Genomic DNA, 16,073 nt, shown 5'->3' with positions numbered 1-16,073 from the left:
AGTTTGATTTCCCTTAGACGATCAGGTTCCCCTTCCCCCCCCCTCCCTCCACCCTTCCTGGGGTCAATGACTGTTCTCCCTTGGTTGCAACCCACAACAGTTAGCTAACACTGCTATAGGCATCATGGGTAAGCCAACGGGAATCGAACCCGGGGCCTGCGTGCTGTGATCGGACTGGACTAATTGCCTGACTTGGTGAGGACACAGGCAGGCGGCATTAGGCTTGAGGAACGCCGGGGGAAAAAATAGAACTTTGAAACTCTGCGTTTCTCGGTTTTAAATATTGGCTCGCTAGCCTACTGTTTAGGACGGACCGAAACGGACGGACATCTATTAATCATTTCTCATATGTGTGGGACGGCTGCCTTATAAACTCTCCTGATTAACTGGTTATTTAAACTGAAGTGACACACACACACACACACACACACACACACACACACACACACACACACACACACACACACTGCTCGAAAGGCGGGATCCAAGAGTCAATGCTCGATCCTGCAGACACAACTAGGTGAGTACAACTAGGTGAGTACACACACACACACACACACACGCACACACACAGCAAACTCGCAAACAGAGTGGTAGACGGTTGGAACAAGTTAGGTGAGAAGGTGGTGGAGGCCAAGACCGTCAGTAGTTTCAAAGCGTTATATGACAAAGAGTGCTGGGAAGACGGGACACCACGAGCGTAGCTCTCATCCTGTAACTACACTTAGGTAATTACACACACACACACACACACACACACACACACACACACACACACACACACACACACACACACACACACACACACACAGGCTCTCTGAAGCAGGTTCGTAATCTGCGCCGTAAATTCCTCTTCTTAAGTTTCATCATACTTCCTTAAATCTTTCAGCATCTTGGCGCAGTTGGCAAGACCTGAGGGACCTCTGATTGGATGATCTCTGGCTCGTTTGTTAAAGCTGTTCGTCCAAACTATCATCTGTTATTGATTGTTGAAGTGAGCAGCACTCTGAGCGGCGGCTCTCACTCGCTTTTGTTTCTGATTGTATAGTCGGCCAGTACGCTCTGATAGCGCACTCTGATTGGTAATGCGCTGGTCGCTAGTACACTCTTAATTGGTACAGTGCACTTTCAATTGATAATTCAAGCTGAATGTAATAATGGAACACCGTAATTGGCGGTACACTCTGATTAGTAAAACAATTTAATTGATTGTACACTTTGAATGATAGCAGACTCGAATTCAGCGGACGCCCCAATTAGTTGTGCACTCATTGGCCAACCCGTTCTCGCACTTTCGTATAGTCAATATTGACTTATTAAATACGTGCATATGTGACATACTAAACATACTAGTTTACCTTGAAAAGCTTCATAGAAAACACCGACCTTATCTAACCTTCTTAGTATGTTAAGATAAGCATCTTATTGCTTCGTAATTACAATTATTAATTAACCTATTATAGGTATAGGTATCGAAGTCATTAATTATGAGGGATGTTGTTGATCCTTGAAGTCATTAATGACGTGTTATGATGTCGCGATAGATGTAAAATTATTGTCCCCAGTCATTATTTTTTTGTAATTTAACAAAGCCAACATTGTAGGTTAACTTAACATAGACTTGTTGTAAAATTTAGCATAACATACCGAGCCTTTCAGTATCTTGTAAGATAGCGAGCCTTTTAATATCATGTAAGATAGCGAGCCTTTCAATATCATGTAAGATAGCGAGCCTTGCAATATCATGTAAGATAGCGAACCTTGCAATATCATGTATGATAGCGAGACTTGCAATATCATGTAAGATAGCGAGCCTTGCAATATCATGTAAGATAGCGAACCTTGCAATATCATGTATGATAGCGAGACTTGCAATATCATGTAAGATAGCGAGCCTTTTAATATCATGTAAGATAGTGAACCTTGCAATATCATGTATGATAGCGAGACTTGCAATATCATGTAAGATAGCGAGCCTTTTAATATCATGTAAGATAGCGAGCCTTTTAATATCATGTAAGATAGCGAGCCTTTTAATATCATGTAAGATAGCGAGCCTTTTAATATCATGTAAGATAGCAAGCCTTGCCACACGATATAATATAGCCCAGCCGGGTCTCTATATACGGGTCATGAATGTGTGGGGCCGGGTACCATGCCTACCAGTGCACCCCGAGTCTGTGTCTGGTCTAGCTCTTGGGTCCTGCCTCCTTTTAACGCTCTTAACGCTCTAATTAAGAGTGGTTAACATTCTTTGTATTTCCACGTCAAACTTGTATAGCCTGAGGCGACGTCGTAAGCTTCTTTCAATACATTCCATTTTTTGTCACTTTCACTGCATTTTTGTCACTCTCACTGCATTTTTGTCACTTTCACTGCATTTTTTGTCACTCTCACTGTATTTTTGTCACTCTCACTGCATTTTTGTCAATCTCAGTGCATTTTTGTCACTCACTGCATTTTTGTCACTCACTGCATTTTTGTCACTGCATTTTTGCCACTTTCACTGTATTTTTTGTCACTCTCACTGCATTTTTGTCACTCACTGCATTTTTGTCACTGGATTTTTGTCACTCTGCATTTTTCTCACTTTCACTGCATTTTTTGTCACTGCAATTTTTTTGCCACTGACTGTATTCGTGTATTACGTGTTCTCATTCTCTTGTGTTTCTCTCTTTCACCCATTGTGCCTTACATCCCTAATTAGGAGAAGGTGTCCCCGTGCTGTCTGCTCCTTCACCGTCTCTTGTACTGCTAATATGGCCAGAGGAGACGACGGTGTTGGCAACAGAGACTATTGTGAGACACGTTCATACGGTGCTCGGTTTTTAGTGGGAATCTCGTGTATGGGGCTGGTGTATGGGGCCTGGTGTATGGGGGCTGGTGTATGGGGCCTGGTGTATGGGGCCTGGTGTATGGGGGCTGGTGTATGGGGGCTGGTGTATGGGGGCTGGTGTATGGGGGCTGGTGTATGGGGCCTGGTGTATGGGGCCTGGTGTATGGGGCCTGGTGTATGGGGCCTGGTGTATGGGGGCTGGTGTATGGGGGCTGGTGTATGGGGCCTGGTGTATGGGGCCTGGTGTATGGGGCCTGGTGTATGGGGCCTGGTGTATGGGGCCTGGTGTATGGGGGCTGGTGTATGGGGCCTGGTGTATGGGGCCTGGTGTATGGGGCCTGGTGTATGGGGGCTGGTGTATGGGGCCTGGTGTATGGGGGCTGGTGTATGGGGGCTGGTGTATGGGGCCTGGTGTATGGGGCCTGGTGTATGGGGGCTGGTGTATGGGGCCTGGTGTATGGGGCCTGGTGTATGGGGCCTGGTGTATGGGGGCTGGTGTATGGGGCCTGGTGTATGGGGCTGGTGTATGGGGCCTGGTGTATGGGGGCTGGTGTATGGGGCCTGGTGTATGGGGCCTGGTGTATGGGGGCTGGTGTATGGGGCCTGGTGTATGGGGCCTGGTGTATGGGGCCTGGTGTATGGGGCCTGGTGTATGGGGCCTGGTGTATGGGGCCTGGTGTGTTAGGGCCTGACCTAACCTGCGGGTATGGAGGCCTAGTGCATGGGACCCGACGCATGGAGCCCGACGCATGGGACCCGACGCATGGAGCCCGACGCATGGGACCCGACGCATGGAGCCCGACGCATGGGACCCGACGCATGGGACCCGACGCATGGAGCCCGACGCATGGGACCCGACGCATGGAGCCCGACGCATGGGACCCGACGCATGGGACCCGACGCATGGAGCCCGACGCATGGGACCCGACGCATGGAGCCCGACGCATGGGACCCGACGCATGGGACCCGACGCATGGGACCCGACGCATGGAGCCCGACGCATGGAGCCCGACGCATGGGACCCGACGCATGGAGCCCGACGCATGGGACCCGACGCATGGGACCCGACGCATGGAGCCCGACGCATGGGGGGGCGTGTTTATGAGGCTGGCGACACTGGAGGCGAGTGAAGGGTTCCCCCCTCACACTCCTTGGTCGAGGCGAGAAAGGCCGGCCGTGAACCTGAACCTCGCGTCAACGAGTCACTGAACCTTGAAGACGGAATTTTAACACACTCGTCCCGTCGGGCAACTTTGTCATGGGTGGGGAGGAGTAGGAGGATGATGGGGGAGAGGAGAGGAGGGGGGGCACCTCAGGCACGAGATCCACCCCCCCCCATAACCCTCCCCCACACACAGACAGGAGTCGCTTCCAGTAGAGCAGTCGTGGTGGCCGGCGGCGTTCCGCTGGGTGCCTTCAGCGGGGTTTTCAGCGCTAACTCTTTACCCACTTACATCTACCTCTTTAACCCCCTGGCTTCGTCACCCTTTACGAATCCAGGACGGGAACCGACGCCCCGTCACTCATATCCCAATTAGCCTGGATTAACCATTGTTTCAGTTGTTTCCAGTGATACGGGGGCGGTATCGGAGACATTTCCAGCCATTAGACGAGCAAGGATGATTACCAAACACCCCTGCAAGCCCTTAGTCCTCTCGAGGGCTCCTAACGTCACTTAAGGGATGTCATTAAATTGCCTGGACCTAACCTAATGTAACCGAGGACCTACGAACAGAAAACGGAACGTCACCTCGATATTGCGAGCCGCTATGATTGATTATTAGTACAATCGTTTTTGGCCGTAGAGGGAGATTCATGCGCCACAATACGGTATGTAGTTTTCGAAGGGTTCAACGACCTCACCGTACTCTCTCCTCGAGTACTGTTTTGTTCATATTACTGGGGACTACCTCAGAGTACCAGGACTACCTCACAGTACTGGTACTGCCTCAGAGTACCAGGACTACCTCACAGTACTGGTACTGCCTCAGAGTACCAGGACTGCCTCACAGTGGCTGGAGAGAAATTGGCTGCTAAAGTTCAACTCAGGAAAGTGTAAGGTGATGAAATTAGGCGAAGGGAGCAGGAGGCTGAACACAAGGTACCATCTGGGAGGTGAAATCCTGCAAGAGTCAAGTAGAAAGATCTGGGGGTTGATATCACACCGAACCTGTCCCCAGAGGCCCACATCAAAAGGATATCATCAGCGGCATATGCTAGACTGGCCAACATAAGAACTGCCTTTAGAAACTTGTGTAAGGAATCGTTCAGGACCCTGTATACCACTTATGTCAGACCAATCCTGGAGTATGCAGCTCCAGCCTGGAGTCCATACCTAGTTAAACACAAGACAAAGTTAGAGAAGATTCAGAGGTATGCCACCAGGCTCGTCCCGGAACTGAGAGGATTGAGCTACGAGGAAAGGCTAAAGGAGCTGAACCTCACATCCCTGGAAAACTGAAGAGTAAGGGGAGACATGATAACCACCTACAAAATTCTCAGGGGAATTGACAGGGTGGACAAAGACAAACTCTTCAGCACTGGTGGGACACGAACAAGGGGACACAGGTGGAGACTTAGTACCCAGATGAGCCACAGAGACGTTAGAAAGAATTTTTTCAGTGTCAGATTAGTTAATAAATGAAGTTTAGGAAGCATTAGGAAGTGATGTGGTGGAGGCTGACTCCATACACAGTTTATAATGTAGATATGATAGAGCCCAGTAGGCTCAGGAACCTGTACACCAGTTGATTGACAGTTGAGAGGCGGGACCAAAGAGCCAGAGCTCAACCCCCGCAAGCACAACTAGGTGAGTACAGTAGTACTAATACTACTGCCTTAAAGTACTCAAGTTGTATTGTCAGTAATCAAGGCTACAGAGGCGCCTAATGATGCGTATATTACAAGTACTTCACCCCTCAGCTCCTAAACTTGCGCAGGGCACATCATATAGGATGTGGTGAAGCTCTTGGGCTCTGGCTCTATAGTAGGGCCTAGTAGCCACGTCACCAAACTCTAGCTCTGTAAACGTCACAAACGTTGTCACTCACCAGAACGTTTCATTAAACGTTCAGGTCGAGTGGCCTCAGAGCACAAATTACAAAGTGCTACCCCCCCCCCCCCTACCCAGACGCGCACGCACCCAACCCGCCCACCTAACCTCACCTGGCGGCACTTAGAGAACGTGGATATGTGTGAACCGCTAACTTTGCCGCAGTACATCGTAATTTGTACGATGCGGGGGACCACAGCTTATACACAGTGAGATGTATTAGTTGAGATGAGAGTTGTTGTTGTTGTTGTTTAAGATTCGCTACCTGGAACAAAAGGTCCCAAGTAGCACGGGCTATGGCGAGCCCGTAGTATACAAGAAATGAGACGGGTGAGTGAAATGGAAGGGGGACCACCCTATCCCGTTTTCTTTTTTTTCATTTAACCGCATACTTTAGAAAATGCGAGTTTTCATTATTGCCATAATTGAACATGTTACAAGATTTAAAGGCCTTTTGAGCTCATTAAAGTTATATCTAGAAGGATTACAATATATATCCTTCTTATCTGTTCTTATTATCTATCGTTTTTTATATAATTATTATTCGTTAACGCGAAGGTACAAATTAGGCATTCGAGGCGACACAGTTTACAGGAAGATGGCGGTGATGCACGCTAAGCTGATATAGGTTGAAGCCTTAGAGAGGGGTCACACCCTTAGCTCTCTAGGGGTCACACCCTTAGCTCTCTGGGGGTCACACCCTTAGCTCTCTAGGGGTCACACCCTTAGCTCTCTGGGGGTCACACCCTTAGCTCTCTGGGGGTCACACCCTTAGCTCTCTGGGGGTCACACCCTTAGCTCTCTGGGGGTCACACCCTTAGCTCTCTGCGGGGTCACACCCTTAGCTCTCTGGGGGTCACACCCTTAGCTCTCTGGGGGTCACACCCTTAGCTCTCTGGGGGTCACACCCTTAGCTCTCTGGGGGTCACACCCTTAGCTCTCTAGGGGTCACACCCTTAGCTCTCTGGGGGTCACACCCTTATCTCTCTGGGGGTCACACCCTTAGCTCTCTTGGGGGTCACACCCTTAGCTCTCTGGGGGTCGCACCCTTAGCTCTCTGGGGGGTCACACCCTTAGGTCTCTGGGGGTCGCACCCTTAGCTCTCTAGGGTCACACCCTTAGCTCTCTGGGGGTCACACCCTTAGCTCTCTAGGGTCACACCCTTAGCTCTCTGGGGGTCACACCCTTAGTTCTCTAGAGTCACACCCTTAGCTCTCTAGGGGTCACACCCTTAGCTCTCTGGGGGTCACACCCTTAGCTCTGGGGTCACACCCTTAGCTCTCTGGGGTCACACCCTTAGCTCTCTGGGGTCACACCCTTAGCTCTCTGGGGGTCACACCCTTAGCTCTCTGGGGGTCACACCCTTAGCTCTCTAGGGGTCACACCCTTAGCTCTCTGGGGGTCACACCCTTAGCTCTCTGGGGGGTCACACCTTTAGCTCTCTGGGGGTCACACCCTGAGCTCTCTTGAAGGTCACACCCTTAGCTCTCTGGGGGTCACACCCTTAACTCTCTGGGGGTCACAACATTAGCTCTCTGGGGGTCACACCATTAGCTCTCTGGGGGTCGCACCCTTAGCTCTCTGGGGGTCACACCCTTACCTCTCTGGGGGTCAAACCCTACCCTCTCTGGGGGTCACACCTTTAGCTCTCTGGGGGTCACACCCTTAGCTGTCTTGGAGGTCACACCCTTAGCTCTCCGGGGGTCACACCCTTAACTCTCTGGGGGTCACAACATTAGCTCTCTGGGGGTCACACCATTACCTCTCTGGGGGTCGCACCCTTAGCTCTCTGGGGGTCACACCCTTACCTCTCTGGGGGTCACACCCTTACCTCTCTGGGGGTCACACCTTTAGTTCTCTGGGGGTCACACCCTTAGCTCTCTGGGGGTCACACCCTTAGCTCTCTGGGGGTCATACCCTTAGCTCTCTGGGGGGTCACACCTTTAGCTCTCTGGGGGTCACACCCGTAGCTCTCTTGGAGGTCACACCCTTAGCTCTCCGGGGGTCACACCCTTAACTCTCTGGGGGTCACAACATTAGCTCTCTGGGGTCACACCATTAGCTCTGGGGGTCGCACCCTTAGCTCTCTGGGGGTCACACCCTTAGCTCTCTGGGGGTCACACCCTTACCTCTCTGGGGGTCACACCCTTAGCTCTCTGGGGGGTCACAGCCTTAGCTCTGGGGGTCACACCCTTAGCTCTCTGGGGGGTCACACCCTTAGCTCTGGGGGTCACACCCTTAGCTCTCTGGGGGTCACACCCTTAGCTCTGGGGGTCACACCCTTAGCTCTCTGGGGGTCACACTCTTAGCTCTCTGGGGGGTCACACCTTTAGCTCTAGATGAGTTAGTTACAATATTAAATGCACATCGTCACATCAATAATGGGATCGATTGGAGGAAAATTAAGATAATCTGAGCGTCAAAAAGGCTGAAGTTATCATATTTTGGAATATAGAAATAAAAGCCAAGGTTGACTATAAGAGAAAGATGGAGCCAATAGAGCCCCATTAGAGAGCTGCAGCTACAGAACCCTCATATGAAGATACAGCTATAGAGTTTCCCCCGAGCAAGATAGAGCCTAAAGAGCCGGCATATGAAGACGAAGCTTTAGAGAGTTTTGTAGTAAGATGACGCGGAAACTGACTACGTTGTCGTGCCGGACGTGTAGCAAGGAGGAGTGCTGGCCTCTGGTGAGACGAGGAGGAGTGCTGGCCTCTGGTGAGACGAGGAGTGCTGGTCTCTGGTGAGACGAGGAGGAGTGCTGGCCTCTGGTGAGACGAGGAGGAGTGCTGGCCTCTGGTGAGACGAGGAGTGCTGGCCTCTGGTGAGACGAGGAGGAGTGCTGGTCTCTGGTGAGACGAGGAGTGCTGGCCTCTGGTGAGACGAGGAGGAGTGCTGGCCTCTGGTGAGACGAGGAGTGCTGGCCTCTGGTGAGACGAGGAGGAGTGCTGGTCTCTGGTGAGACGAGGAGTGCTGGCCTCTGGTGAGACGAGGAGGAGTGCTGGTCTCTGGTGAGACGAGGAGGGGTGCTGGCCTCTGGTGAGACGAGGAGGAGTGCTGGCCTCTGGTGAGACGAGGAGGAGTGCTGGCCTCTGGTGAGACGAGGAGGAGTGCTGGCCTCTGGTGAGACGAGGAGTGCTGGCCTCTGGTGAGACGAGGAGGAGTGCTGGCCTCTGGTGAGACGAGGAGGAGTGCTGGCCTCTGGTGAGACGAGGAGGAGTGCTGGCCTCTGGTGAGACGAGGAGTGCTGGCCTCTGGTGAGACGAGGAGGAGTGCTGGCCTCTGGTGAGACGAGGAGTGCTGGCCTCTGGTGAGACGAGGAGGGGTGCTGGCCTCTGGTGAGACGAGGAGGAGTGCTGGCCTCTGGTGAGACGAGGAGGAGTGCTGGCCTCTGGTGAGACGAGGAGGGGTGCTGGTCTCTGGTGAGACGAGGAGTGCTGGCCTCTGGTGAGACGAGGAGGAGTGCTGGCCTCTGGTGAGACGAGGAGGAGTGCTGGCCTCTGGTGAGACGAGGAGTGCTGGCCTCTGGTGAGACGAGGAGTGCTGGCCTCTGGTGAGACGAGGAGGAGTGCTGGCCTCTGGTGAGACGAGGAGTGCTGGCCTCTGGTGAGACGAGGAGGGGTGCTGGCCTCTGGTGAGACGAGGAGGAGTGCTGGCCTCTGGTGAGACGAGGAGGAGTGCTGGCCTCTGGTGAGACGAGGAGGGGTGCTGGCCTCTGGTGAGACGAGGAGGAGGACTGGTCTCTGGTGAGAAGAGGAGTGCTGGTCTCTGGTGAGACGAGGAGGAGTGCTGGTCTCTGGTGAGACGAGGAGGAGTGCTGGCCTCTGGTGAGACGAGGTGTGCTGGCCTCTGGTGAGACGAGGAGGAGTGCTGGCCTCTGGTGAGACGAGGAGGGGTGCTGGTCTCTGGTGAGACGATGAGTGCTGGCCTCTGGTGAGACGAGGAGTGCTGGCCTCTGGTGAGACGAGGAGGAGTGCTGGTCTCTGGTGAGACGAGGAGGGGTGCTGGCCTCTGGTGAGACGAGGAGGAGTGCTGGCCTCTGGTGAGACGAGGAGGAGTGCTGGCCTCTGGTGAGACGAGGAGGAGTGCTGGCCTCTGGTGAGACGAGGAGGAGTGCTGGCCTCTGGTGAGACGAGGAGTGCTGGCCTCTGGTGAGACGAGGAGGAGTGCTGGCCTCTGGTGAGACGAGGAGGAGTGCTGGCCTCTGGTGAGACGAGGAGTGCTGGCCTCTGGTGAGACGAGGAGTGCTGGCCTCTGGTGAGACGAGGAGGAGTGCTGGCCTCTGGTGAGACGAGGAGTGCTGGCCTCTGGTGAGACGAGGAGGGGTGCTGGCCTCTGGTGAGACGAGGAGGAGTGCTGGCCTCTGGTGAGACGAGGAGGAGTGCTGGCCTCTAGTGAGACGAGGAGGGGTGCTGGTCTCTGGTGAGACGAGGAGTGCTGGCCTCTGGTGAGACGAGGAGGAGTGCTGGCCTCTGGTGAGACGAGGAGGAGTGCTGGCCTCTGGTGAGACGAGGAGTGCTGGCCTCTGGTGAGACGAGGAGTGCTGGCCTCTGGTGAGACGAGGAGGAGTGCTGGCCTCTGGTGAGACGAGGAGTGCTGGCCTCTGGTGAGACGAGGAGGGGTGCTGGCCTCTGGTGAGACGAGGAGGAGTGCTGGCCTCTGGTGAGACGAGGAGGAGTGCTGGCCTCTGGTGAGACGAGGAGGGGTGCTGGCCTCTGGTGAGACGAGGAGGAGGACTGGTCTCTGGTGAGACGAGGAGTGCTGGTCTCTGGTGAGACGAGGAGGAGTGCTGGTCTCTGGTGAGACGAGGAGGAGTGCTGGCCTCTGGTGAGACGAGGAGTGCTGGCCTCTGGTGAGACGAGGAGGAGTGCTGGCCTCTGGTGAGACGAGGAGGGGTGCTGGTCTCTGGTGAGACGAGGAGTGCTGGCCTCTGGTGAGACGAGGAGGAGTGCTGGTCTCTGGTGAGACGAGGAGGGGTGCTGGTCTCTGGTGAGACGAGGAGTGCTGGCCTCTGGTGAGACGAGGAGGAGTGCTGGCCTCTGGTGAGACGAGGAGGGGTGCTGGTCTCTGGTGAGACGAGGAGTGCTGGCCTCTGGTGAGACGAGAAGGAGTGCTGGCCTCTGGTGAGACGAGGAGGAGTGCTGGCCTCTGGTGAGACGAGGAGGGGTGCTGGTCTCTGGTGAGACGAGGAGGGGTGCTGGTCTCTGGTGAGACGAGGAGTGCTGGTCTCTGGTGAGACGAGAAGGAGTGCTGGCCTCTGGTGAGACGAGGAGGGGTGCTGGCCTCTGGTGAGACGAGGAGGAGTGCTGGCCTCTGGTGAGACGAGGAGGGGTGCTGGTCTCTGGTGAGACGAGGAGGGGTGCTGGTCTCTGGTGAGACGAGGAGTGCTGGTCTCTGGTGAGACGAGAAGGAGTGCTGGCCTCTGGTGAGACGAGGAGGGGTGCTGGCCTCTGGTGAGACGAGGAGGAGTGCTGGTCTCTGGTGAGACGAGAAGGAGTGCTGGCCTCTGGTGAGACGAGGAGGGGTGCTGGCCTCTGGTGAGACGAGGAGGGGTGCTGGCCTCTGGTGAGACGAGAAGGAGTGCTGTGAGGTTTGTAAATTATCAGAAACAGTGAACTGAAAATATATTCTTATGAGGCGAAAATGCTTTATCATTATCGAGTGGAAAATATATGGAACATCTTCCCAGGAGAAGTTGTATAAGTTAACTGTCTTATTTAATACTGTGGTATAGTGAAGACAGTTAATCTTTAGATTATACAAGCACTGTTCCAGCAGTCCGCGCGCCCCTCTGTGTAACTCTCCGTGAGCTCTCTGTGTAAATTAAGAGCTTAGATTGGATCTAGTGGTCTGTTGCTGTATGCTGTCCTTCGTAACCTATCCAGCTGTCAGAGCAGGATGCGGCTATAGAGTTGTCAGACTCTAACACCGCAGACAAAGCTGATGGACTAAGCTTGGTTGAACAAATTCACAAGGGCCGTGACGAGGATTCGAACCTGCGTCCGCAGGTAAGGCAGTGTCTGGGATGCTCCCGGACGCAGGTTCGATTCCTCGTCACGGCCCTTGTGAATTTGTTCATTTGATGCATCACGTTAGTGTGATCTCTGTGTGTAAGCTTGGTTCCTTGAAGTAAGCTGAAGGTAATGTTGAAAAATAACAGGAATGGCCAGCCACGTTCTGAAGGCTGTATTCCGCTGCTGGACTGCTTTGGTGTACTTAAGACCCGTTAAGCTTAGACTTAAGACCCCGACCCATCATGTCAAGACCTCGAACGAGGTCCATACTAAGAGCAACTGTCAACCATTCAATGTTCTTGTCGATAGTAGCATAGGATAAAACACCTCACCATCCAGCCAAGATAACGTTATCTATTAAAATATTCTAGTATTAAAAAAGTCAAATTAAAAATTAAATTAAATTAAAGTCAAATTAAAAAAGTCAAATTAGTCAAATAAATAATAGTCAAAGTAAAATTAGTCAAATTAAAAAAGTCTTGGACAAATAAGTCCCCGAAAACCCTCAATGTTAAGACATTAGTTTTTGGTTCGTGAAACTAATTTTTTCGACCTAAACTCACTGCAGATCGGATATCTTTATTATCATATAATAATTTGTTTTTGATATATTTGCATAAATGTTTGCCTAATTTCTAACTAAACTGAGCACATTAAACTGAACACCTCAAACACGAACAGAAGTCAACACCAAATTTTGTGGAATTGTAAAGTAGTATTATTAAGCAGCTAAATGCAAGCGCTTAAACTACGGGCTCACCATAGCCCGTGCTGCTTGGAACATTGTGTTCCAGGTAGCGAATCTTAAACAACAACAACTTAAACCAGAACGACACAAAATATGTCCGGCTGCAGCCAGAGGTCATCAGCATGCAAGATAGACGTTAGGGGTCGCTGAAACTGTTATCTTAAGCTGTGCCAGATGATGCAACAGCACTTTCAAACACATCCTCCGCGGCATCACAAGATGTATGACCACTACGATAACCACTGCATGAACATCAGACGACAGAACGCTACGAGAGACGGTCTACTGCTCAAAATCATTGTAGAAATGCGGCGAAAGAAGGTCTACTGGCGCCATCTACAGGAACACTCTTGGCTAAGGAACACAAGGAGTATCTCCGCCACCGAGATAGCCAGTCACACGCAGTCACACGCAGTCACACGCAGTCACACGCAGTCACACGCAACTCGACGCCCCAGCTAATATCATGCAACACAAACACTAAACACCGCATCACAAAAGCACCCCCTCGCACCCGCCTCCAGAACCTGATCCAGAGCACCAGTCTTGTTTATGAATTCACCTGCCAGCAGTAGGTTGTAAACTCCCCCCTCCCCCCCCCCCACTGACGTGTGACGTGCGGGGCCCCCCTGCCTCGCCTCGCCAGACCACTCACCCCTGCACGAGCCCCCAAGCCTCTCACAAGCGATAGACACGTAAACTGGATTCTATTAACCAGGCGATAGATGGTATACCTCACTCGTATACTCCAACACTCAACTGTCTTGCCTTGACCTCGCCTGACAGTCAAAAACAACTGTTTTGACACTAACAACTTGTGATCTGGTTCACCTAATTTCTCCTTCTCTTTCCCTATCACTTCTTTATTAATAAAACCCACAGGTCATATTGAACTCCCTTTACACCAGAACACGAAATGATAAAGTGAAGGGACGACGACGTTTCGGTCCGTCCTGGACCATTCTCAAGTCGACTTGAGAATGGTCCAGGACGGACAGAAACGTCGTCGTCCCTTCAACTTCTAGTGTGTGGTCTGGTCAACATACTTCAGCCACGTTATTGTGACTCATCGCCTGCACGAAATGAGAAAGGTTAGGTTTAGATTTAGAAGTTTGATTCGTAAGTTATTTATACATATCAATACAGTTGTTGGAGTTACTTACAGCTGTTAACAGCATAAAAGATACAATTAGAGCGGCGAGACTTTGGGAAAACATACACTTTAAGCAAGAATGATGTAATTAGTTTTTTGTTAACATGTTTGGGATTGGGTGGTTATAAATAGGAGCTGCCTTGTATGGGCCAATAGGCCTTGTGCAGTTAAGAACATAAGAACAAAGGTAACTGCAGAAGGCCTATTGGCCCATACGAGGCAGCTCCTATTCTATAACCACCCAATCCCACTCATATACTTGTCCAACCCGTGCTTGAAACAATCGAGGGACCCCACCTCCACAATGTTACGCGGCAATTGGTTCCACAAATCAACAACCCTGTTACTGAACCAGTATTTACCCAAGTCTTTCCTAAATCTAAACTTATCCAATTTATATCCATTGTTTCGTGTTCTGTCCTGTGTTGATACTTTTAATACCCTATTAATATCCCCCGGTTATGTCCATTCATCCACTTGTAAACCTCTATCATGTCACCCCTAACTCTTCGCCTTTCCAGTGAATGCAACTTAAGCTTTGTTAATCTTTCTTCATATGAAAGATTTCTAATTTGGGGAATTAACTTAGTCATCCTACGCTGGACACGTTCAAGTGAATTTATATCCATTCTATAATATGGCGACCAAAACTGAACTGCATAATCTAAATGGGGCCTAACTAGAGCAAGATATAGCTTGAGAACCACACCAGGTGTCTTGTTACTAACGCTGCGATTAATAAATCCAAGTGTCCGATTTGCCTTATTACGAACATTTATGCATTGATCCTTTTGTTTTAAATTCTTACTAATCATAACTCCCAGATCCCTTTCGCAATCCGACTTCGCAATCACAACACCATCTAGCTCGTATCTTGTAACTCTATCATCATTACCTAACCTCAGAACTTTACATTTATCAGCATTAAACTGCATCTGCCAATCCTTTGACCATTTCAAAACCCTATCTAGATCAACTTGAAGTGACAGTGAGTCCTCCTCCGAATTAATTTCCCTACCGATTTTCGTATCATCGGCAAATTTGCAAATGTTGCTACTCAAACCTGAATCTAAATCATTTATATATATTATAAACAACAGAGGTCCCAGGACAGAGCCTTGAGGCACTCCACTTACAACATTTTCCCACTCTGACTTGATTCCATTTATACTAACTCTCTGTTTCCTTTGGTATAGCCATGCCCTAATCCAGCTTAATATAGCACCCCCAATACCATGAGACTCTATTTTTTTAATCAGTCTTTCATGTGGCACTGTATCAAAAGCTTTGCTAAAGTCAAGGTATACAACATCGCAATCCTTACCACTATCAACTGCCTCAACAATGCTAGAATAAAAAGATAACAAATTTGTTAAACATGAACGGCCATTTATAAAACCATGTTGCGACTCAATTATTAATTTATGTTTTTCAAGATGAAGACGAATTTTATTTGCTATTATAGATTCGAGTAACTTTCCCACAATAGACGTTAGGCTAATTGGTCGATAGTTAGACGCAAGTGATCTATCTCCTTTCTTAAAAACTGGTATCACATTAGCAACTTTCCAAAACTCTGGCACTCTGCCTGACTCTATTGATTTATTAAATATGGTTGACAGTGGGTCACAAAGCTCCTCTTTGCATTCTTTAAGCACCCTAGCAAACACTTCATCCGGCCCTGGGGATTTGTTTGGTTTGAGTTTTACTATTTGTTTAAGAACATCCTCCCTGGTAACTGCTAAACTCGTCAACCTGTCCTCGTCCCCACCCACATAGACTTGTTCGGCTGAAGGCATATTGTTAAGTTCCTCTTTAGTAAATACAGATACAAAATATTTATTAAAAATACTACTCATCTCTTCATCACTATCTGTTATTTGACCTGTCTCAGTTTTTAATGGACCTATCCTTTCCCTAGTCTTAGTACGATATAACTGAAAAAACCCTTTAGGATTTGTCTTTGCTTGCCCTGCTATGCGAACTTCATAGTTTCTTTTTGCTTTCCTTATCTCTTTTTTAACATTTCTAACCAGTTGTACGAATTCCTGTTCTAAAGTGACCTCCCCATTTTTAATCCTTTTGTACCAAGCTCTCTTTTTACCTATAAGGTTCTTCAAATTCTTTGTTATCCACTTTGGGTCATTAGTATACGATCTATTCAATTTGTATGGTATACTACGTTCCTGTGCTTTGTTTAGAATATTCTTAAATAAGTTATATATTGAATCCACATCGAAATCCCCATTTAAGTCACCTATCGCTGGGTT

General features: G+C 50.1%; 2 protein-coding genes across 5 annotated transcripts in view; one reads left to right on the top strand and one right to left on the bottom strand.

Moving 5' to 3' along the window:
* LOC138349741 (solute carrier organic anion transporter family member 74D-like) overlaps nucleotides 1–16,073 on the top strand; it is a 507,981-nt gene that overhangs the window by 29,582 nt on the left and 462,326 nt on the right. The gene's annotated exons all lie outside the window — the stretch shown is intronic.
* LOC138373691 (TRIO and F-actin-binding protein-like) lies at nucleotides 8,532–11,543 on the bottom strand. Its single transcript, XM_069340043.1, has one exon. It carries the CDS (start codon nucleotides 11,541–11,543, stop codon nucleotides 8,532–8,534), a length of 3,012 nt encoding a protein of 1,003 aa, XP_069196144.1.

The sequence above is a fragment of the Procambarus clarkii genome, chromosome 43 (genome assembly GCF_040958095.1).
Source record: "Procambarus clarkii isolate CNS0578487 chromosome 43, FALCON_Pclarkii_2.0, whole genome shotgun sequence".
Lineage (NCBI taxonomy): Eukaryota > Metazoa > Arthropoda > Malacostraca > Decapoda > Cambaridae > Procambarus > Procambarus clarkii.
The sequence above is the reverse complement of the archived record's forward strand: the minus strand, read 5'-3'. Positions and strand labels throughout refer to the sequence as shown.

What these genes read in the sequence shown, in the direction of transcription:
- LOC138373691 (XM_069340043.1), bottom strand. Translation starts at nt 11,543, where the DNA reads ATGATAAAGCATTTTCGCCTCATAAGAATATATTTTCAGTTCACTGTT.